This window comes from Mytilus californianus, unplaced genomic scaffold (assembly GCF_021869535.1).
Source record: "Mytilus californianus isolate M0D057914Y unplaced genomic scaffold, xbMytCali1.0.p SCAF_4, whole genome shotgun sequence".
Lineage (NCBI taxonomy): Eukaryota > Metazoa > Mollusca > Bivalvia > Mytilida > Mytilidae > Mytilus > Mytilus californianus.
In genome coordinates, this window is record NW_026262690.1 from 28,926,830 (window position 1) to 28,953,077 (window position 26,248).

General features: G+C 34.5%; 1 protein-coding gene across 2 annotated transcripts in view; it reads left to right on the forward strand.

The window, feature by feature from the left end:
• Positions 1-13,089: 13,089 nt before the first annotated feature.
• LOC127739448 (F-box-like/WD repeat-containing protein TBL1XR1) overlaps positions 13,090-26,248 on the forward strand; it is a 43,596-nt gene continuing 30,437 nt past the window's right edge. The window contains exons 1-3 of one of the 2 annotated variants that reach the window (XM_052251229.1): positions 13,090-13,408; positions 13,758-13,869; positions 24,070-24,215. In XM_052251229.1, coding sequence (XP_052107189.1) covers positions 13,812-13,869; positions 24,070-24,215 — 204 coding nt within the window. In that variant the 5' untranslated portion in view covers positions 13,090-13,408; positions 13,758-13,811. The remainder of the gene's footprint in view (positions 13,409-13,757; positions 13,870-24,069; positions 24,216-26,248) is intronic. The other variant, XM_052251228.1, reaches the window with a different exon arrangement.

Genomic DNA, 26,248 nt, shown 5'->3' on the forward strand with positions numbered 1-26,248 from the left:
TTCTCCGCCAATACTAAACCATGTGATAGCGTGTTATTGGTGTCCTATTTACCCCAGTTGCACTGTAATAGCGAATGACCTTTACAGCAGCCATATTGTTTCGTTCTATTTAAGGCTTCCACGTAAAACATGTCTAGGTGATTTATTTTGCTGAGTTGTTTGTCAAGAGAGGTGAAGGACGACTGGTAATTACCACTCCCATAGCGTATTATCGGAAATCCGCGGCACGAAGCTGTGTAAAGTCACGTGGCTTTGCTTGTTTTGCAAATCAATACTGCTGTAAATGTCAGTGTACTTTGGGGTGCAGTTAAAGGGAAATCACATGAGGTTACTAAGGGATGAATGAAAATATATATTAACCAATATTCAAGATGTCGATTTAATTTTACTTTTTGTTTTTGATTACATTGTTATAATATTTCAGTAGACATGTCATTCAAATGTGTTGGTTTAGGAATACATTAACGCGGAAGAAAAAATATTGGTTTTAACTTTACACTATAATTAATAAACGAAGAGGAATAAGAAAAAAAAAGAATGCTATTTTCCAAATAATGAACCCACAAGGAGCAACATGGCTATTAAATATATGATGATTATTAATGATAAAACAATAAAACAATAACTACAGAACAACACAGAGGCTCAGCACAAAGGTAACTAAGTGAATAACACAAATACACACATTATACTGAATACTTTATTGGAATGTATTTGACTAAAGCATTACATTTGTACAGTGCATTTTACATTCTTATTTCATGTAAGAATTAATTCTCATACCAACTATTACTTTTATTGCATGGAAATATGCAAGATGGGCGGGATTTTAAGGAAGATGAAAGATTATTCCCCAATATAACAATATATAGCTGTTGTCGCTAATATAGAGTGGTAAATATTTTTCTGAACATTCCTTTATCTGGTCATATTATTAAGGATTTGTTGCAAGTGTTCAAATTATCGTAGTCTGTTCTCGTCGATGACAATAAATAAACACTTCTTTTATTAAAAACCGTTCAAATTGCTTCAAAATTTTTGGGCGCAATCATTGTGCCATTTTTCTTTTTTTTTAAGGAAGGTATTTAATTTCAAATAAAGTTGACAAAAGGGAGGTTAATAGTGACTATATATATTTTTTAATGTCTGTAGAATATAAGTAGTTTTAGTAGTGAAATACGAAGAATAATTAGAAAAGTTATATATAAAAAGGCAAAGTATCACTGAATTAAATAAATTGCTACAAAATGTGTCTATAATATGAACAACACCTTCCATATAAATGTTTGTGTGGTATTTGCAAGAGCTCAATCATGATATTTCCATTTTGAATTTTGCTATCTTTTGAATGCAAATTCTCCGTAAGTATTCAGAATATTTTCCATTACTATTTATACTTTGCACAGTTTAATCTTTTTGATTTTAAATCACCTAGTTTCGTAATACTTCATTTTTGTAGGCCGAAAACTGTGCTTGGCGCATCTCCTCCATTCATATGTCCTGCGTTTTTTTTTTGCGTTATTCCATTGTTATATAGACATTCTTTTCTCAGTATTGGATGTCATTGTCTATATATAATTTATAAATTGGCATCAGATATACACCGCAAGGAAATATTGATCAGAAGATCTATATAGTCTGTTTCGCATTACTTAAGATCGACTTTTCATTTCATGATAATAAATTACTTCGTTTTAAAGTTGATCGACATGTTCTAATTTGATCTTCGATTTATTGTTCAATGTTCCTGGTCGGTTAAGTTATTCACAATTATAATTATGCAATCGTCGTATAATCCAATGGTTGGAGATAATAATGAGTTAAAATCGGTATGCAAGCAAGAAATATTGACGATAATAAACTTTCAATATTCATTAAAAAGGGGAAAAAAAACAGAGGACAAAGTAAATCAAAGGTAGCAAAACGGTTTAGTGTACGAAAAATGGAAGAAAAGACGTATACTATCAACAAACACAATCACCTGAGTCTTTGGGCAGTGATCTCCAACTAAAACCAGAGTGCACCAGGTTCTACGATATGAGGAATCATATCCTGATTCGCATGCGACTTTCTTATTTCGACCAGTGAACATATCTTCAGATGTAACCCAAGCAGTGTTTGAAGCATAGAGCGCAGAGTTCGACAAACTAAATATATTTTAATCATATAGGTAATTTGTTATGACAAAATATTTAAGTTTTTGTCAGCGCATGCACTTGACGTTTTCGGCCCTTAAACAATGAAAATCAATTTTGGCTAATTTTGACGTCATACAAAGAACGGTTTTATATACGTCAATTTTAAATACCCCCTAAAAGAGACCAGACTGATGATATACTAGTTGTCGAAATGAGCATCTGATGCAGTGAAACTGGTTATACATATTTCTCTAATTCTTAGCCGATTTGAACCCCCCCCCCTCCCCCGACCGGTTAATTATATTTTTTTTTTATAAAGAAGGTGTGGTTCGCTTGATCTTAGTTCTTCATTGGTCAATATTCAATAATGACGTGCTTTCCTCCGAATTTGCTATTTTGAAGTCATGAAAAAAGACGACCATGTCTGGTGACGTCAAAAAGATGGAACACGATTTTCATTGAGAAAAACTTTTTCCTTTTTTACGAGAGAACCCAATTTCACCACCCAATGAATCTCGTGTGATACGATAATTCTTCACGCTGGGCAATCTCTTTTTTGGGATTGGATAAGGTGGTTAGCACTTCTGTCTTTACATGCTAGGCGCAAAGTCGCCGTCGAAAGATGTAAAATAAAAATAATTGTAAATGAAATTAACACTTTATGTTTTTCGTGCGTACTTAGCGCTTTGTTATGCGTGAAACACAATTGTGGAAATTTTATAGGAGATTCTTACACAAAAAACTGTCTATACGCCCTTTACTGAATCGATCGGCCATTCATTTTCCTCTCTACCGAGCTAATTACATTGTCATGAAATGCTTGCGACAGCATTAACCTGGTTAATATATAATGTTGGTACATACTTAACAACAATTATTAATTCCTGTCAATAACACAAGAGGATGCTTCAATTACATTGATTTTCCCAGATCTTGTACTGTACATAACGCCTACTCGGTTTTCTGAAAATAGCTAATGATGAATTTCAAACACGACTCTTTATATAATAAAAATTTGATTATATAATTAGAATAAAAAAAAAAAAACATTTGGTCACAATTATAAGGAAACTAATACCAACAAAGGTCACCAAAATGATTAAACGAAATACTAAGGTCATTTTTGCCTATTGAATATTGATAAATTTGCATTATTTATATCAAACCTATTTTAACCTGGAAGCATATAATAAAAAGTAAAACAACAAAAACACCGAACTCCATGGAAAATCCAAAACGGAAAGTCCCCCATCAAATGGCAAAACCAAAAGCCCAAACACACCAAACGAATGGAAAACTCCCTTGAAATCTCCAAAGATATAGAAATGGATGTTCGAGAAAAAACTTAGGTGCACATGATAAACACAAACTTTTGAAAGAAAGTTTTAAACCTCACCTTAAAACTATAAAGGCATTTGGAGATTTGGGTTTTAACGGCTCTCTGTTAAATTTATTCACAACTTTTATGGACTCGTGACGATTTTGAACCCGACATGTTTTATAGACATCAATCTATAGTTGAAAGGAATATGTTGTACTCTGGTGTCTTTTGCTTAGTTTTGTTATTTGTATTTTGTCTCATTGACGTCTGTCCCACATCTAATTTTATCCATAAATAAACACCATTTTGAAGTCTGCAATTGCATTGTTGAGTAAATGCTCGATTTTCGTTTAACACTTGATGTACAAGGGAATTATTTGCGTAAACCCCATTTTGTGTCCATAGATTTGCAATAGATTTTGAGTGACGAGTATTGGACACACAGATTCATAATCCAGTTACTTCCACGGCTTGATGCAAGTTGTCCGACGTAGCATTTGTATATTGTTGAATGACATAAATTATTGAATTTTGTTTTGTTTCGTTTATTCTTGATTTTATTGTTTTTTGTTGCTTTGATTTTTTAAGGAACACATATTTTATTAGTAAAAGAAAAGCGAAAGATACTAACGGGATGTTCAAACTAATATTTTGAAGACAAACTGACAACACCATAGCAAGAAAACGAAAAGCGACCAAAATAATAACAACAGTCAACAAAACAAAACATAGAAATGAAAACAACACGTTATATATGTTATGCGTCCGAGGCGCTTTTCTGGATTTACCTTCATCAGGAACGCTCAAGGCCGAATATTTGAAAGCCAAGTATACAGACTGTGCAACACGAACCCCACCAAAAAACGGAGGTGATCTTAGATGCCCCGAAAGTGTAAGCAAATCTTGCTTCACAGGACAGTAACTGGTGCCACCCGTCCTGTTACTCCTTCAAAATGCGTTGATCAGTCATATCAAGTGATTAGACATCACAAAATAGCGGGTTGACAATTGACTCTGATTTAACCCTTAGACATCACCAAATTCGTAAATCATCGGTTATGCAAACTTTCTAAACATGAAACGTAACCGAGTGTGAAATTTTAAACTAGAAAAATGTTTTTGATGACAAATGATAAACAAGATCGTACCGGTATAAAAAAAAAAAAGCACAAAGAACGCCACTTAAAACTAAAGCAAGAGCAACAAACACGAAATCCTTTCAAATAAAACTATGGGTGATCTCAGGTGCTCGGGAAGGGTAAGCGCATCCTGCTCGCTCCACATGTTACAATCGTCGTGTTGATCATGTAAATAGAAATCCGGTGATAATCTAATTCGCTGATGTCACATTCGAAGAAATGAAAACGGGGTTGTGGTGTCGACGATTGAAATATATCCGTAGATAATGTAAAAAAATATCTTCGATAACGGTAAGCTAACTCGTGAAGTCGTCCATAAAACTTTTGAAGGGATAACTTCATCTCTACTAATGGAACCCTTGGTATGATAGATTCCTTGTAAGCAACAAACTTCTATCAAGAAAATCATGATAGGAAATGCAATCTCTAGAATATCGTATCAACTGGGATATAAATACTCAATATGCAGATGCAGCTGGAATGTCGGTACATAGAAATGAAAAGTTCACAATTAGGAAGTTGAAATCATCTCTTTTGTCGTAAAGTTTTGTTCTCAACCGACCCAATTTCAAGATGTAAGTCAAGATATGGGGGAGATTTAACTGTATTTTTGATATCCTTTATTTTCGAGCTCGATGTGATAGATGCGTTCAACATATATATAGTCACTAAACTTTGATATTTTTAGTGAGAGGACTTCATCTATATAGCGGAACATGAAGTTAAAGGATAATGCAAGCATCTTTTCTTTCTTCCTAAGAATCTATTGTATGGAAACTGTCCAATAGAAATAAAGGAACAAGTTGGAAAGAAGTGGAACACAGTTGGTTCCCATGTGAATGCCGATTGTTTGTTGAAAAACACGTCCTCTAAACGTAACAGATATGTTGTCGATCATCAAGAAATCAAGCATCTTGATAGTATCAGTTTCAGGGTTTTTTTTTATTTTTGTTTGAAATAGAGTTGCTTTTTACATCGCAAGATTTGTCCCTCCCTAAGAAAAGATATGTACGTTGGTCATTCTGTTTTGTGAAACAAACGAAGACAATAAAAGAATTTGTCTTTATGTTTGGAATGGGGAATACTGGAGGAAAGGGTAGAAAAGTCAAATGCTTTTTTTATACTATCGCAAGAGGAAGTAGACTAAGATTGTATGTACTCTTACATATCTTTGAAATGTTTAAGTATCAACGTCTGAATCACATCGCTCCTAGAATAGGTAGTTTTACAATAACTCTGAAGCACGGCTTTGATTGATGATAAAATTTATGCTAATAATAAGAAAGAGGTTTAGTGGAGCACTTGGAAGACACAGCAATATTACGTTATTTGTAAGGATACTTATGTAATTAAGTTATTTGATAAAGAGAAGGAAGATTCATTTCTTCGTCTTTCCAAATGAACGTAGAACAGACCAATGATTATTCAGTATTTCCTCTATTTGGTTAGTGTCATGAAGGTATGTGTTGAGTTTCCAATTGAAATGCATGTCAATATCTAATTCCTTTATCGAGCAGTTTATTTAATGTGATTTTAACACACAAACAGTGTTTTTCGGGATCTTTATATGCGGAGACAACAACATATTTGTCATGAAGGTCGGTGCTTAGCAACATTTGGGTCTTTAAAGATCAATGTAGCATGTATATTCATAGACCCATTCAGGTTTTAATTATAGCTTGTATCAACGGCCTCACAGCCTTAACCAATTCGGAAAGAGTATCTATACGTTTCCTTTTCCGCTTTATCAAATAGCCTGGCATAACTGAATCTATCTGTTTTTAAAAGTTGTGTTTCTATTTGATAGATTAAGGGTCACATTTTAGTCACCAGTAAAAACGTGGCCATCTGGATTATATATGAATGGAAAATTAGTACAGGGGCAGGAGGCTTATGTTAGTGATTTTGTTCCTTTCTGATTGAAATGCAGATATATGTGTTCTGGCTTCGCTTACAAGCAATCAACCTCGAACCATGCTACCCATTGTTGTTTACATCCTGGTCCGTTGGTGTTTGGTTGATAGTTGTTTACATCCTGGTCCGTTGGTGTATGGTTGATAGTTGTTTACATCCTGGTCCGTTGGTGTATGGTTGATAGTTGTTTACATCCTGGTCCGTTGGTGTATGGTTGATAGTTGTTTACATCCTGGTCCGTTGATAGTTGTTTACATCCTGGACCGTTGGTGTATGGTTGATAGTTGTTTACATCCTGGTCCGTTGATAGTTGTTTACATCCTGGACCGTTGGTGTATGGTTGATAGTTGTTTACATCCTGGTCCGTTGGTGTATGGTTGATAGTTGTTTACATCCTGGTCCGTTGGTGTATGGTTGATAGTTGTTTACATCCTGGACCGTTGGTATATGGTTGATAGTTGTTTACATCCTGGTCCGTTGGTGTATGGTTGATAGTTGTTTACATCCTGGTCCGTTGGTGTATGGTTGATAGTTGTTTACATCCTGGACCCTTGGTGTATGGTTGATAGTTGTTTACATCCTGGTCCGTTGGTGTATGGTTGATAGTTGTCTAATTTGCAAACACACACCATCTCCTTATCGTTAAATAAATCGTATAAAGGTGTTCAGACTCAGAGTAATGTTGTGGGCTTTGATTTGTTTTACATAATGGAGTCATCTCGAGCTTGGATACGATATTATATTTTAGAACTAAAAAGATGGTCGTAAAAGTCTTTCGAAAAATTACAAGGCAGTCAGTTTGATTTACACTTAATTTTCTGGATAGCTATTGAACAATTATTGTGATGACCACGGGTATGTTGTTCTAGCCTCAATACCACCCTTTTCTCTGTTTTGACATCACCGAAACTTGTCATGAGCCGACGGATACACTAGTGACGCAGGATCTACTTAGCCAAAGATACCAAAGGGAAAGGGCAATGCAAAGCAAAATTAATGTTTGCCATTTTAGTATCATCCAAACAATATAGATGAAGCTTTGCAGTAGAATAATGCTATTGGCACCTTTGCGCTGATAAAAGGAATCATTTGCTGTCACCAAGAAATGTATGTCTTAGTTTGGTATTAATTCACTGGTTATATACAGATGCCGAGCTTTGTCTAGGGCTGACCTGGATGGTTGTGTACAAGGAAGTTAAATATTTTGTAATGTAAAGTCGATGCAGTCTTGAAAATAGCTCTATGCTGCATTCTCGATTTTAAGAACTTCAATTAAGGTAATAGTACGCGCTACTAGTGTTGGTTTGTATAGACAGCCAAATTTCTGTTACTTTTTTTTTTGAAATATCATTAGCAATATTCAATTTTAAGTATTGAGAGTGTACTTGTTCATTTAATAGTATATAACGACACTAAATTAAAAAAAAAAATCATCCTTATATCGTGTACTTTGAGTTTTATACATGGTAGCATGAACAAAACCTAAATGTGGTATCAACCACAATAAAAGATTTCAACATCGAACGTATTTAACTATAATTTCATTTAGTTATCAAAAAAACTGGGTGAAATACCAAATAATGAATTTCATAAAATTTTCAGAGTCAGATACAATATCGTTTTGAGTCCACACTATGAATGTATGCGCATCATGTCAGCTTTTTATCACCATATGATGTTCACAAAAGACACGTTCTTAAAATAAAGTTACATTAACAGAAGTATTGATTTTATCGACTAATCTAGTATATTTTTTAAATGGCTCCACCAATTTCATCGAAGCACCCATTATTTCGTATATGCATTCCATTGACGGTTTTGAAAGCATCGATTAGAATGATTTGTAGTTGAACGTGTACTGGGTGCAGATTGTATGGTTTCTGGTAAAATTAAAAAAGTCAATGTATAGGTGGGAATATTGTGGAATTAAGTAGCATCATTCAGTTCCGTCGTTAGTAAAGTCTGTTCATTCAATATATTTTATTCCGTAGTAATAGGAAATAAACGTTAATTGCGACTTAATTTTGGAAACCTCGGTTTCGTACTTTTGGCAATAGTGACAGCGTTGTTGGCTGATTTATATGCTTGAACAAAGACAATTCAAAATATTCAAGAAATAGACTATCTCTAAATAAATTATAAAAGCTTGTGTTAAATTCATGATAGAATCAAATACATTGTTCATAATTGACGCGTATTAAAATCAAGAATTACCTATTGGCAGTCTCCGAGCAAGATCAAAAATGTTACTGAGGACCTTTCACATATTAATTTATTCATGTCAACTTTTGTAAAGGTTTGTTATGTTGTTTAAGAAAGATTTCTAAGATTAAACTGCGATTTTCTTGGCTGCATTTGGCAAAATCTTTCGGAATTTCGGGTCTTAAAAATGCTCTTCAGCTTTATTCAGCCTCAGGGGCGGATTCAGGCGGGGGCGTGGGGGGCGTGCGTCCCCTAAAATTTGCAAAGCATGTGTTATTCTCAGCTTAATAAAGAATATTTCGATGGTTTACCTCAATAAAATTTTCGGCTCGCTCTGCTCGGCGAAAATTTAAGTTTGCGCCCCCTTACCTAAAATCCTGGATCCGCCTCTGAGTCTTTTTATTTTTTTTATTCGAGCGTCACTGATGAGTCTTTTGTAGACGAAACGCGCGTCTGGCGTACAAAAGTTTATTTCAAAAGAGTTAATGGGTACCTATGTAACAGCACGAAATCTCGGATCTGTGTAGCAGGTCTAAATCATCAAATTACGATTGATATATTTTGCCAAGTACTTTTGGAAAAACTAAAAGCAATCGGAATCAAGAAATTGCTCGGTTGGCCATGAATTTCGTTAAAAATTACCACCTTAACGTATTTAACTGTTTGCAACATCTTTAATTAGTTGTTAGAATATTGTAATCATGTTCATCTTGCAGTACATATGATGTGCCTGAGAGTATATTATGCTTACATCCACTTCATTTGAACTTTGGTGGATAATTGTCTCATTGGCAATCATCCCACATCTCCTTATTTTCATATTACAATAAACCTTTAAATTTAATTTGTTGACATTTTTTTCAGAGACGTCCATGCGCATTTAATCGTCTGAACGGTTGTTTATATTTTTTCAAATTGAGCCCTTCATAGGAGATGGCGAAATGTGATAAGTTAAATGACTGACGCAGTGATCAAGCCATAAGGTTCAGTTAAGAAAATGTAATTTAAACTCTAACGAACTAAAATGACAGATTGTTGTTCTTCCGAACCCTACACAAATCTTACAAGCACCCTCCGGAGAAACGGAGTCCCCCTGTTAATGGCGGGTTTCGCATCTATTCCATCAAACTTGAAATAAAGGATACAACAGATATATACGGTTAAGTCACCCTCATATCTTGACTTGCATCTAGAAATTGACAATGGAGGTCGGTTGAGAACAAAACTTTACGATATAAGAGATGATTTCAGCTTCCCAATTGTGAACTTTCCATATATGTGTAGCAACATTCCAGCAGCACTAGAGTATATATCTCCCAGTTGATACGATATTTCAGAGCTTGCATTTCCTATCATGATTTCCTTGATAGGGGTTGTTGTTTACAAGGAAGCTATTGAACCAAGATTTCCAAGTGGTGAAGTTGAAGTAATCCCTTCGAAAATTTTACGGACGCCATCCCGAGTTGGTTATGAAACATCTGTTTCACAGATGATGACGGATATGTTCCAATTGTCGTAACTTTATTGCCGTCCTCTTTTCCTCGAATGTGACCTACCGAATTAGAATTATCCCCGGATTTGTACTTACACGTGCAACACGACGGTTGCCACATGTGGAGCAGGATCTGCTTACCCTTCCTGAGCACTTGAGATCACCCCCCGGTTTTTGGTGGGGTTCATGTTGCTCAATCCTACGGTTTTCTATGTTGTGTTTAGTGTACTGTTTGTCTTTTCGTCGTTTTATTTTGTTTTGTTTTGTGCCATGGCATGGTCAGTTTGTTTTCGACTAATGAGTTTAAATATCCCTTTGGTATCTTTCGCCTCCCTTTTTCATGTTGCTCGCCCGCGATTTTTAAGTTTTCTGTTTATTATCATGTGGACTGTTTTCTTTGTTTTTTTTTTTGTTGTTGTCTGCAAGTCTTATTTTTATTTGGCCAATGATGTCAGTTTTTCTTCGGTTATTCTTTTATTGTCCCTTCGGTATTTTCTTTCCGGCTTTTTTTACATGCTACTTCTTGTACATGGTCACTAATCAGTGGCGGATCCAGAGGGGGGGCGTAGAGGGCGTACGCCCCCCCTTTGCTTGCACTTTTTTTTTTTTTCGTAAAATGATTAATCAGACTAGACTTCGTGAACTTTGCCATTTCCCGTGTATTTAATTTTTATGCGCCAATTCTTTACTTATAAAGATATTTTTCGCTCGTATTTACTGTAATATATTATTGATTATGTCAAAGTCATGTGATTCTCTACAGTGGAGTTGACCAGTTCGTCGAAAAAAAACGTCACTCAGTCATTTTGAAATTCAAATTACAGTAACACATTGCTTAGGCTGAGGATGACAAGCATGACTCCTTCAAAGCGACAAAGTATTGAGCAAGAACGTATTGACTTCTATTTCACAATTCCACCCAACAGAAAGTAATACTCTATTACACACTCATGAAAAAAAAAAGTTCCACAGCAATATTATTTACCTACGAAAACATGTTTAACCCCACACGCTCCAGTCCATTAATAACATTGCTGAATAGTGATCCCCAGTCAGTAAGCTCTAGATATAGATTTAAAGTCTAAGGCACGGACCATTTGATCTGAGGGGGCAGTCTGAGCAATAATCTTGTCCCCTTTTGCTATTAGAAAAAAATATTTTCAACAGAATTATTTAGCATTAAATGAACATGATGAATAAAAAAGGGGCATATTTTTTTTGTTTTTTTGGGGGGGGGGGTTGCATGTGAATCCCATATCTGACCGGAATGTCTGTTTCGCCGAACTGATATACTGAATACTTTTTTCAAGGCCCAACTGCAACCTGCCTGCTGGGTGTGGCCTATATGTATCCATGTGTCGACCGTCATTCACAACTTCATTGTCAGATCATTTCCGACTCATTCGTAGCCTTTGGTTGATTTGGAACCCCTCACTTCCCTTGTTGGGTGAAACATTTCAACCAAACATTTGGATGAAAATTGCTTGTTTGTCTTTCTTCGTGTCGGTCGTATTGTAAATTTCATTGAATAGCCGTATATCTTGTTACCTACAAGAAATCTGTGAGGTTATGCTAACTAACCATACAACAAACGAGAATTTTCCATGTCCATTTTTTACTGACAAATCCCACATCAAATATATTAATTAGTACATAGCTTTGGATCCATCCAATCATTTCATAATAGACATTTGATGGAGAGAATACGGCACCAAAAATGTCCAATCCCTACACTTTAACTATAAAATGCATTTTACACTTATTTTATGTTTTTTAGCCAAAAAAAGGTCAAAAAAATTTTTCGCCTCGCTCCGCTCGGTGAACTTTAATACTACGCCCCCCCCTTTTCCAAAATCCTGGATCCGCCCCTGCTAATGATTAGAATATCAATACTATGATGCATATTAACTCAATATCTGACGTTGTTTATTAGATGACTGAGCTATTTTTATAATTCATTTGTAACATCTATGACTATTTTTAATAGTAGTCTCAGGTAATGTGTAAGTATCTAATCTTAAAAAAAATAGATTTTCCCGTCGTGGGTCCTCTATTCGAAAATAAATGTTGAGCGCTCTCTATTGTAATTCTTTTTTTTTTTATGGCAATGTATTTATTATGAATAACGGTACTGGTAATCTTAGCAAATCGCGAAAAATTAAGAATGGCGTTTTATATATGTTTACTTTTCAGTGCATAGTAGGTTGTTTGTCTTCTTTTAGGTCAAAGAGTCACGTTTGTAACTTAAATGGGTCAAAAGGTTTGAGTAGGGTGACACATATTCCTTTCATCACTTTAGAATATACCTTAATTTAAACGATATTTGATTAAGAACAATGTCAATGTCTTGTGTTAATTGACAACTTTATTTGGTAAAAATCATATTCTATTGCATTAGTTCCCAAAATAGAACTTAAAAATTTCCTAACTTAGCCCTTTAGAATGTTGCATATGATTTATAGGTGAAAATATATTTTAGCTCCGTTGTGGCTTTAAGTATATTGTAATAAAACAACACTCTAGTCTGATATAAGTTGTTAAAATTTATGATTAACATATGATGTCAGATTTTTGTTCGATACATTTCCAAAGATATCATCAAGGGCTAATATTTTATCTTGTAAACCCCGGTTGAATGGGTCAAGTCCGGGCTTACGTCATTCATATATACAGCAGTAAAGCGCCTAGTAGTATGCAAAATATTAGAAGCTTCCGCAGAAGAAATGTAACCGATTTTTATTTGATTCTACGTAATATGCAGTATTTTTCCAATTATAAAGAAATCATCAGAAATTTGAAATGTATGAACAATGAAGTATAAGCCAGATTAAATGAAACATATGAGATTTCTTTTTATGTTGATCTCGCACTATTCATAGAAAAGTAGAACTCTTATCCTTCCGCATTTGTCGGCATACTTCGATGATCGAGGAAATTCAATGGAATACACCGGAGACAATTTTCTTGTTTCAGGAGTAATTTAAGTGTGGTTTATTGTCTATATTAATTTTACATTCATCTTTATCGACAGAACTCGATAAACATTACGTTTTGGTTGTTAATTTAAGGAGTACTGTTCATTATAATATTTTATTTGCAATCCTTTGAAATAGAGTCTGTTTCACAAAACATATTTATTGACTTTGCGCTCGGATGTGCATATTTCATTTGACAGTCGGATTCGTTGTTTTAAAATTTGATGGTAAGTTGTTTTAATCTCCATTAGATATATACTTGACTGTTTATCTTGTTGCTAAATTGATTTTTGTTATGTCGATATCTTTTCTGCACGACACAGCATCGTCAATGGTAAATAGAAAGGTTTTGTTTAAGAACACAAAATTTGAAAGATTGCGGGATCTATTTTGAATTTGGTGCAATGACATGAGCAATTTTGAAACGAAAACATTCAGTTTTCATTTCTGTATTAAAGGAGATTATAGTCTATTTCTATAATGAGCTTTGTGATGATAGGCCAAGCTATTTATAGTCTGTTCCACATATTTCATCTTCTATAGTCTGTTTTATACATGAAATTCCTTTTGCTTTAGGTAAAGGTCTGCAGTAAATGACTCTTATTTAAAGACAGTAAAAAGTAACAAGTCATGAGCTTTAGCAGTGACGAAGTGAATTTTTTGGTGTACAGATATTTGCAAGAATCTGGTAATTATTTTTAAATCAAGTAAACTTCTCACATTGATGCATTTATAGTTTATACAAGGTACATTTGATAATGGATGGAATCATACTTGAAGTAAAAGAACGTAAGATAATGAATTGAGTTGTCAATCCCTTACCCAGTTTGCTACATTTGTACATGTGTATGTCCCCGTAATTATACATGTATATATACAAGCTGTCGGTACATGTTGAAGCATGCTTTGAGTTAGGTCAAAATAAATACATAGTTGGTTCCTGTCTCCATACAGAAGCATATAGGGTAGGTAACTAAGTAAAATAATTTTACCTATACTGTAAAGGAAAGTGTTCAGAACTTTCCAAAAATATCTACAAAATGTGTTCGGTACATTTCATGTACATTGTACATTGTAAGTCATGAATTTTTTTAGTAGATAGGAAAGAAACAATCCGAATTTAGCTCATTTCAAGTCCTTATCCCAAACAACCTACATACATGTATATGTACTTTTACTTGAAAAAATTAAATGAAACATTTAAAAATTATTAAGACTGTATCAGAAACTTAAAGATGATAAGAAAATGCTCAGTATAATACCCTGTCACACGCGTACGACTCAACAAAATCAGATTGTAAATATTACTGGTTTGCGTTCACACATATTTCAGATTAAATGAGTAATTTGTGAATCTGGAGTCAATCCACTTGAGGTAAATGTAGGTAGTTTGACACCTGATTTCAATTAACATCTTACATGAATTTGAGTACAGTGTGAATGCAAATGCAATGTCGGTGTGCATGCAGCTAATTTAATATTTTTTTGGACAATCAAATGCATACAATTCAATTTTACTTGTAGAATTTAATCTAGAATAACAATTACACATTGCAGAACCAGTGAGAAAGCACACTGTTTATAATATGATAAATCCAGATATACATAGCATTTCATAAGATCTGATTTGAATCTAATAGAAAAACAAAGCATATGGGTATCCTTTCATGAAAAAAAAACCAAAATCAGTACATGTACATTGACAGCAAAAAACACACAAAAAGCAAAGGAATAGTGCTTTTATTGTTGTTCTTCATCTCAAAGTAACAGTGAGGCCTTCAACAAGGTGCACAAAAACTCTCATATCACTGTAAGTTTAAGACACAATTCATGTACATGTAATGTATATAATACAATCATGTTATTTTAAGGTAAAACAGACTGTCACAAGGTTTGACATAAACTTTTATCTGTCATCTTCAGTTAAAGGTAAAACAAAAACAGACTGTCACAACGTTTGACATAAACTTTTATCTGTCATCTTCAGTTAAAGGTAAAACAGACTGTCACAACGTTTGACAAACTTTTTATAACCTATCATCTTCCTTTTGACAAGTGTCAACAAATTTTTTCCGGTCTGAGAGATATATTTTGTAAAACTGATTGTCCTAATTTTGATTGCATCAGTAATGCCAAAAAGTCAGCATAAAATTAAGACAACTATTCCTTGTAGAGAGTGCTATATTAAACCTTTTTCATGTACATGTATTACAAAAATTTGTTACATCTTGTATATTCCATTGTTGACCCATTTCTATATATGATCTGTAAGAAAGGGATCGCCATGCACACAATTCTTTAATATGGACATACATGTACCTTCATTAATATTTTGTTTTAAAGAAAAAGGTGTACCTTTTAAACTTTTAATCCATCTAGATGTTTCAACAGTAATTGAAAATTAGCAATATTTTTTCTCAATCATGATTCGAAATTCCTAGCTACAAATGTAACTATGAATAGATTAGCCATAAAAATTTGAAAGATCTGACTGGTGTGCTTAAATATAATTATATATATAAGTATATAAATAAATCATATTCTGATAAGCCAGTATTTTCAATTGATGTGTAATTTGAAGGAGAAAATATGCTAAACTGCCATCAATAGGTGACTCATCAGTGTGGGCTTTGAAGATGGACTTTGATAAATGATAAAGAGACAGTTTTTATTAGAGATTATAGATTCCGTATTTCTATTTTAATATATATATATAGTTAGAGAACATTTGTCCAGACTAGACTTAGTGCATTGCAGCTTTTCATTGTCCAAATGTGAACTTTCACTTGTCCCTGGCATTCGGACAACAGTTACTGTCAAACCCTGCAAGAGTCCACTGTATTAATGTTACGTAATTCATTATTTGTGTAAGGTGACAACCCCTGACATTTTTAATGTTTGTAACTGGAAACATGCTATTTTTGTCTCGCCTGCGACGTTATATGCGAGACATAGGTATTACTATCCGGCGGCAGCATAAACTATTTGTATAAAGCTTTATATTTCAGAAGGTAGAAGACCTGGATGCGTCATATCTTGTATGCAGATACCTTAAGTTACGAAGTTTCCTTCAATCATATGTCCATTGTCCTTGACCTCATTTTCATGGTAGAGCGACTGCTTGAAAAAAAAAAAAAATCAATTTTTTTTTCAAGCAGTATATTTGGTATATGGGTTCCTTGCATCGTCTATGTCCTTCAGACAGAGTTCTCCTGACCTTGACCTCATTTCATGGATCAGTGATCAAGGTTAAAGTTACATGATTAGGTCCGTTTCTCAAAAACTATAATCAGTAGGTCAACTATATTTGGTGTATGGAATAATTGTATTGGGTACATGTCAGTCTGGCAGGTTTCATCTGACCTTGACCTCATTTTCATAGTTCATTGGTCAATGTTAAGTTTTTGTGTTTTGGTCTGTTTTTCAAGTACTATAAGCAATAGGTCAACTATATTTGGTGTATGGAATGATCAAAGGTGTACATGTCTGTCTGGCAGGTATCATCCGACCTTGACCTCATATTTATGGTTCAATGGTCAATGTCAAGTTTTTGTGTTTTGATCTGTTTTTCAAATACTAATAGCAATAGGTCAGCAATATTTGGTGTATGGAATAATTGTAAGGTGCACGTCTGTCTGGCAGGTATCATCTGACCTTGACATCATTTTCATGGTTCTTTGGTCAATTTTAAGTTTTATGTTTTGGCCTGTTTTGTATGTCTGACATGATTTGTCTGACCTTGACCTCATTGTCATATAAATGTTGTGCAAAACAACAAAAACAAAAGGGTACAGTTTTATTTCAAACCTCCCATATACTGTGAATGACATTAGAGCTAAAAGAAAATTCAGATAAAGGGCATCTGTTGCCAAAAATTTAATAGACAACCATGGCCAAGATCAAACTAAATAAATAACTATACACATACATACACATGTGTATTCTCACAAACTAGCCTAAAATACAAAAACATGTTTTCTTTTACTTAATGATTAGGATGCATCAATACAAATACGTTTGCTGGTGTAAAGAACATTTTGTAAGTCTTGGAAAAACTGTGGTTTAGAGGGACTTTGGTGAAGGGGGTAGTTGGTGAATAAAAGCTAATTCATGTATTCAATTTTTGTTAATTAAGTCTCCCAAACGAAGTTTGGGAAGACTTATTGTTTTTGCTCAGTTCTTATTATTATTATTATTCTTCTTCTTCTTCTTCTTCTTCTTCTTCTTCTTCTTCTTCTTCCGCCGCTTTTAAATTTGAACTTGTCCGCACCTGTTCTCCAAAACCGCTTGTCGGATTAACTTAGGGTTTCACAATATGTTAGACTAACATGTCTAGTGGTGCAATCAGGGTTTTGTTTTTGCAATGGGGTTTATAAAGGGGTACTTTGAGGGGCAAAAAGAAAAGAGGGTTTTACTATAGAACCCTATGGGATTTTATTTTTTTAAATTTTCAAATGATTATAAATTGAAAACCGTTCGTGATAGACACAAACTTTTTAATTGAAAATGTTCTAAATGGTAAAGCCCATTAAATGAAATACAGGGTTAGTCCCCAGGGGTCACCCCCACCCCCTGCCATTTAAGAAAGTTCTAATACCTTGTAAGTGGTCAAGATCCCCACCCCTAAACCATATATATTCTGGTTTGTCATGCTAAGATGGTTTGAATGATATACAGGGTTAGTCCCCAGGGGTCATCCCCACCCCCTGTCATTTGAGAAAGTTCTAATGTCTTGTAAATGGTCGAGATCCCCACCCCTAAACCATATATATTCTGGTTTGTCATGATAAAGCACATCAAATGTAATACAGGGTTAGTCCCCAGGGGTCACCCCCACCCCCTGCCATTTAAGAAAGTTCTAATATCTTCTAAGTTGTCAAGATCCCCACCCCTAAACCATATATATTCTGGTTTGTCATGCTAAGATGGTTTGAATGATATACAGGGTTAGTCCCCAGGGGTCATCCCCACCCCCTGTCATTTGAGAAAGTTCTAATATCTTGTAAATGGTCGAGATCCCCACCCCTAAACCATATATATTCTGGTTTGTCATGATAAAGCACATCAAATGTAATACAGGGTTAGTCCCCAAGGGTCACCCCCACCCCCTGCCATTTAAGAAAGTTCTAATATCTTCTAAGTTGTCAAGATCCCCACCCCTAAACCATATATATTCTGGTTTGTCATGCTAAGATGGTTTGAATGATATACAGGGTTAGTCCCCAGGGGTCATCCCGACCCCCTGCCATTTTAGAAAGTTCTAATATCTTGTAAATGGTTGAGATCCCCACCCCTAAACCATATATATTCTGGTTTGTCATGATAAAGCACATCAAATGTTATACAGGGTAAGTCCCCAGGGGTCACCCCCACCCCCTGCCATTTAAGAAAGTTCTTATATCTTCTAAGTGGTCAAGATCCCCACCCCTAAACCATATATATTCTGGTTTGTCATGCTGAGATGGTTTGAATGATATACAGGGTAAGTCCCCAGGGGTCATCCCGACCCCCTGCCATTTGAGAAAGTTCTAATATCTTGTAAATGGTCGAGATCCCCACCCCTAAACCATATATATTCTGGTTTGTCATGATAAAGCACATCAAATGTTATACAGGGTTAGTCCCCAGCGGTCACCCCCACCCCTTGCCATTTGAGAAAGTTCTAATATCTTGTAAATGGTCGAGATCCCCACCCCTAAACCATATATATTCTGGTTTGTCATGATAAAGCACATCAAATGAAATACAGGGTTAGTCTCCAGGGGTCACCCCCACCCCCTGCCATTTAAGAAAGTTCTAATATCTTCTAAGTGGTCAAGATCCCCACCCCTAAACCATATATATTCTGGTTTGTCATGCTGAGATGGTTTGAATGATATACAGGGTAAGTCCCCAGGGGTCATCCCAACCCCCTGCCATTTGAGAAAGTTCTAATATCTTGTAAATGGTTGAGATCCCCACCCCTAAACCATATATATTCTGGTTTGTCATGATAAAGCACATCAAATGTTATACAGGGTTAGTCCCCAGCGGTCACCCCCACCCCTTGCCATTTGAGAAAGTTCTAATATCTTGTAATTGGTCGAGATCCCCACCCCTAAACCATATATATTCTGGTTTGTCATGATAAAGCACATCAAATGAAATACAGGGTTAGTCTCCAGGGGTCACCCCCACCCCCTGCCATTTAAGAAAGTTCTAATATCTTCTAAGTGGTCAAGATCCCCACCCCTAAACCATATATATTCTGGTTTGTCATGCTGAGATGGTTTGAATGATAGACAGGGTTAGTCCCCAGGGGTCATCCCGACCCCCTGCCATTTGAGAAAGATCTAATATCTTGTAAATGGTTGAGATCCCCACCCCTAAACCATATATATTCCTATTTGTCATGTCTCGAACATTTGAATGACGTATACAGTCAGTCCCCAGAGGTTCCCCCCACCCCCAATGTTCTAATATCTTGTAAATGGTTGAGATCGCCACCCCTAAACCATATATATTCCTGTTCGTCATGTAATGAACATTTGAATGACGTATAGGCCAGTCCCCAGGGGTTCCTCCCCACCCCCAATATTCTAGTATCTTGTAAATGGTTGAGATCCCCACCCATAAACCATATATATTCTGGTTTTTCATGCCAAGATGATTTGAATGATATACAAGTTTAGTCCCCAGGCATCACTAATGCATATAACTTTACTGGACCAAACCAATTTTCACTGGACGTTGCCCAATGTCAGGCGACCCTGGGAATTACGAATTATGGGAGCTTCGTTTGGGAGACTTCGTAACAGCATCCTGTTACAATCATTTCTTGTTTACATAGACATGTAGAGCACATGCATAGCCTACATTGATTTTTTGTTTCACAAAGAAAAGCAGAAAACTCACATTGACAACGGTTTTGATCACAGGCACTTGTCTCTGAAAAAATTACCTATATATGCTTTAAACAATATATATAGGTAAATTTTTTTCAGAGGCAAGTGCTTGTGGTTTTAATTTGTTCCATGTTATTTCTCAACATACATTTGTACATGTACATATAGGTCAAGATAATTTTTCTTTTCAACTTGTACATGTATATACAAAAATTGGTTTCCAGATTTTAACTTGAGTAAGGCTACGCTAAATAAAATGAAAATTAGAGATGTTGTTAGAGACCACTCAACACAGATCCAGTTCAAATTTGACCAACTTCTGCTTACTTCAGTTTTTATCTCCATTGGGCATATATTTTAGTAAGCATCACCAACTCGTTAAAAATTTGGGAATATTTAAAGGAGTACATGTAATTGAACATAGGATGAGGTGTAATTAGACATAATCTTTCAATCAGTTTAATTGAGGTTTGGAGCTGGCATGTCAGTAACTGCTAGTAGTCCTTTGTTAATTCATGTATCATAATCATTGTCATTTTGCTAAGTTTCTTTTGTTCCTTATTCTGACATCGGATTTTGACTTCTTTTAATCTGAGTTTTACTGTGCGTATTGCTGTGTGTTTCTTTATTCTACATTAGCTAGAGGTATGGGGGGAGGGGGAGATCTCACAAAACATGTTTAACCTGGCCGCATTTTTGCGCCTGTCCCAAGTCAGGAGCCTTTTGCCTTTGTTAGTCTTGTATGTTTTTATACGCCAGTTTACGGGACGTATTATGGTATACCTTTGACCGTCTGTCCGTCCATTGTCGGACATTAACTCAAAAAAGCTTAAAGCAATATGCATGAAACTTTGGTGAATTGTTTATATCTATTGAAGTGAGCTCCCTTTCGTTTTTAAAAAATTTCAGATTTACCGTTTTCGAGTTTTGGGGTTTTATTCATTAAAAAAGGGGGGCATTTTCCAGTTTTCCGACAATAACTCAAGAAAGCTTTCACCAACTTGCAAGGAATTTTGGTGAATTGTTATATCTATTTCGATTTTTATAAATTTTAGATTTTACGTTTCTGAGTTACAGGGTTTTATTCATAAAAAAAGGGGGATTTTCCAGTTTTCGGACAATAACTAAAAAATGCTTTCAGCAGTTCTCATGAAACTTTGGTGAATTGTTAATATCTGTTGATGTAAGCTCCCTTTAGAATTTTATAAAGGAGTAGGGGCATTAAGGCCTGGTTTTGACCCAAGAAAATAAGATATTTGACAACTATTTCAAATTTGCACATATTGTTGGGAAATGCCTAGTTATGACAAATTTCAGAATACGTATGAAAACTTTTAAATTTGCAGTTTTAATAAGGTGAAAATACTTTAACTGCTATTTCTAGATGATAAAGTTGGAGTTAAAATATCATCCATAGCAGCTTACATAGGGTGATTCTTGTACAGTTTATATGATGCACTTACTACCTAAAACTTGGGTATTTAGTCTCAACTTAGAAGCTAATTCCTAACCCTTTCCTTCAGAAATAAACGATTCTACAGGTACTTATGATTTATAGGCAGGTGCATCTGTGCCCAAAAGGACCGTCTGTATTTATGTGTTATTATGTTTTGTCATTTCTTGGCTATATAACCCTAGTAACACGAGTAAGTAAAACTTAAATGTTTTATTTATATACATGGTGTTAAAAATAGTATAAAGATGTAACATTTCTTTGCAAATTTATCTGGATCTCTATGAAATTGTACCACAAGGTTCCATACAAAAAAAGGGAAAGTTGGGATTGATTTCGGGGGTTATGGCCCTAACTGTTCAGGAATTAGCAGGGCTCACACTACTTCAGAATCATAGGGAGAAGTGGTGAGATTTGAAAGAGAAGTGCTCGTTTGCTCGCAGCGCTACAATGTTTGGTTTTTACTATAATACAAAGGCCCTATGTATCTTATTTTTTTATCATATTGTTCAATTTGTACCTGGGTATACAATTAAAGTAACAGTTCAACTTCGAAGTTGTTTAATTTTATCCTATCTAAATGCACAATCATATTAGTCCTCTTGTCAGAAAAAAACAATTAAATATGTGGCAATATCAAAAAGGAAAAGAAAAATCAATTAAAAAAACTACTCTGTTATCATGTTTTTAAAATTAAGTATTTCTCATTAAAAAGATATATAAATTAAACAGTTTTATTTAACACATTTAAGCTTGGACATAATATAATTATATTAGTGTAATAGTCCCTGAGTTGAGCAACTTTGATATTAATTTATAAATTGAAACAATGCATATTCATGATATACATGGAAATATATACATTAATCAAGTAGATCTAACCAAATGTATTTTAATGCGTTTGGAATGCGTAATTTTTGTCTCGCCTTGACGGAGTCAAAAAGCGAGACATAGGTATGCTGTTTCCGGCGGCGGCATCAACAATGTATTAGTTTGTGATTAGGCCTAGTTCATGAGGAACCACTAGTGGTAGGTCAATGATATTTGGTATACAGTTGTATTAGCATTGGCACATCTCATTACCATGGAGATTATTTGGCCCCGTCCCCTCAGTCAAGGTCTATTGACTTTGAAATTTTGCTTAGTTTACATGTATTAGTTTGTGATTAGGTCAGTTTAAAGGGAACGACTTATGAAAAGTCAATGGTATTTGGTTTGCAGTTGTAATACCATTGGCACATCTCATTTCCATAGAGATTGTTTAGCCCTGTACCTTCAGTCATGGTTCATTGACTTTGAATATTTGCATAACTTACATGTTAAAGTATTGCTATTTTAATTTCAATTTGCATTATCAAAATAACAAATAGGCGAGACATATCTCTGTGTTAACAGTTTATTCCTTTTTGGATCAATTTTCTTCTGTCAGCTGTGCCATTCATGCGTCCGTAGTCATTATCATAAGAATCCGGATATCGGTCATAGCTGGTCTGTTTCCGATGAAATCCGACTCTGATCCGTAGTTGTACAATAATTTGCCCAATAATTTCAATGGCGGACTAAGAAAGTTTACAAAAATAAACGATGTTTGACACGCTATTTGGAAAGGAATATGACGTTTTTAATGCAATATATGAATAACAAATTTACTTCAGGCAAATTTCATCACGTTCTAGTGAAGTAACAAACTTATTTTGTCGAAAGTTAGAATGATTTGATGTACGCTCTCGAGTAACAAGTACTGGAAGTGATAAAAAAATTGTCTTTATGAAAATAACATGCAACCAACTTTAAAATCAATGCTTTAACCTCTTTTCTTCAGAAAATAAATCATTTATGTCTTTGAATTTCTTTACTTTTAAATGAAAAATTGCTGTTTAATCGACTTGGTAAATATTGAATATTGCCGATGACGAAAACGACTGAAAGCGAGTATCGTGAACAACAGGGCGACTAGATTTCGCTTTTGACGGTCGGGCAAAGTGAAGTGACGGATGGGAAAGCAACTTTGTCGCCCCAGTCACATGGTAGCGTGAGCCCTGGAATTAGTGTCCAAAAACAATACTTTTCTAATGTGTACTTTGTGTAAATTGCTTATTTTTTTACCAATTTCAAATGCAATGCGGTTTTATTCAAAGTCTTGAATTCTTGGGGTTCTTTAATATGCCGAATCTAACCATGTATTTAGATTTTGGATGTTGGATGTCCAATTACAAATTTTAAAGTTCTTAGATCACATTCATTCTGTGTCAAAAATCTAAGCTGTGTCAACTATTTAATCACAATCCAAATTCAGAGCTGTATCGAGCTCGAATGTTGTGTCCATACTTGCTGAAACATTTCAGGGGTCGACCTCTGCAGTCGTATCAAGCAGCACCCTGTGGAGCATTTTATTTTATATACAGTAAGCTTGATTTTAGGGCCAATCTGACCTCAAATCTTAACTTCTCCTTTATCTTCAAGTGCATATCATATACTACATTATTCTACACAGTATACAAGAACTTGCTGATTGTTACTTCTTTAAATCTAGATATAAATTTTATTAAAGGTTTTGTGCACTCAGCTTATACTTTTGGAATTGAAAGCCATATTAGTCAGTCTAATATCAATGGAGCACTGGTGCCACCAGCAGCATTGTTGAACATCATTCAAAAGGGCCTACAGTATACAGAGGCTGAAATAAGCATTGCAGAGGTAACTACTCGTATCACCTAATGGATTAATTTGATTTTGTGAAATACTTAAAATAAGCTGAATTCTGGTAAATGATCCTCATCTAAAACATGGACTAATTTAAGATCAAATGAGAGCATACATGTAGATGGTAACACAATCAGAAACTGTTTTATATTTACATGGTTTATAAGACCTATTACTGTGTTCCAGTTTTACAAGGTTTTTATACGCCCGTTTACGGGATGTATTATGGTATACCATTGACCGTCTGTCCGTCCGTCGTCAACATGTCAGACATTAACTCAAAATCGCTTTAACCAATTTGCATAAAACTTTGGTGAATTGTTTATATCTATTGACGTGAGCTCCCTTTCGTTTTTTATAAACTTTAGATTTTATGTTTCCGAGTTAAGGGGTTTTAATCATTAAAAAAAGGGGGATTTTCCAGTTTTTGGACAATAACTCAAGAATGCTTTCACCAACTTGCAAGAAATTGTGGTGAATTGTTTATATCTATTGAAATGAGCTCCCTTTCGATTTTTATATATTTTAGATTTTACGTTTCAGAGTTACAGGGTTTTATTCATAAAAAAAGGTGGATTTTCCAGTTTTTCTGACAAAAAATCTAAAATACTTTCAGCAGTTCTTATGAAACTTTGGTGAATTGTTTATATCTATTGATGTAAGCTCCGTCTAGAATTTTATAAATTTTACATATGACATTTCTGAGTTATGAGGGGGATTTTCCAGTTTTCAGACAATAACTCAAAAATGCTGTCAGCAATTCTCATGAAACTTTGGTGAATTGTTTATATCTATTGATGTACGCATGTAAGCTCCCTTTACATTTTCATAAATTTCTAATATGACATTGAGAATTAATTGAACTTTAATTGTTTGTCTGACAACAGATTTACTAAGTATTGCACAACAGCACAGTGTATTGCACAACAGCAAGAAATCTTTAATTGAATATAAATTCAATTTATATAACCAATTTCAAGTTCTTTGCCTACATTTATTCAGAAACCTATAATATGTCAAATATTTAATACAATCCCAATTCAGACCTGTATCAAGCTTGAATATTGTGTCCATTTTTTCCCCAACTGTTCATGGTTGGACCTCTGCGGGGTATCCAGGTGCACTCAGCGAAGCAGTTTATTTTAATGGATCCCAGCAAACACAGATATTTCAATGTTCAATGAAACATAATCAGCTGACCATGCTGACTTCAATTTAAATGTATAAATCCACCCACTAGTTTTGCCGAGTCAGTTTATAATTTTTGCTTGGATTGTCAGTCTTAGTGGTTAATCTTTCAGATTCCTCCACAGTTTGTTAATTGTTTATAATTTATTTTTCTTCACATTAATATTCTAATGATACTAATTTTCTTTTCAAAATTTACTGTATAAATCAATCAAATTTAATTTATAAAAAAAACTACACATTCTTTCATTTTTACACAGATTTGATGAAATTTTTTCATTCCAATTTACCACAAAATTCTATTTGGGGAAAATTGTGATTTTTATATGAAAATAAAAGGAATAAGGAATTCTTGAGGCCATTGATTAAACCTTTGTCTTCACATCTATATCTATTAAAGAGGTCACAACAGTGTCATGTCAGCAAAATTGAAACTATGTTATTTTCTTTAATGTTAGATGATGCCTCAGGGCAAAAGTCATGTACATCATATTAGCTATGGAAAACAGATTTACCATGGTGTGATGTATCACAATAGTTTATTAATTTTTAATCTGTTTGTTTATCTGAACTTTGAAGGTACTTTATCCAAATCCATCAGCATGGATGTGTCTTTCCACTCTCATGTGTCTCATTACTGTCATATGCATGTCCATTTAATGTTGGTCTCTGCTTACTGGGTTTAAATTCAAGAAATATATTTTATTGAAACAATTGAATATTTACCCCTGTATGATAAATAAAAGGTATGGTTATGCATACTCAATGATATTGTTTATGTCATATTAGAAAAAAGAGGAGCAGAACATGGAAGTTTTCTTTTGACAATGAATATAGTA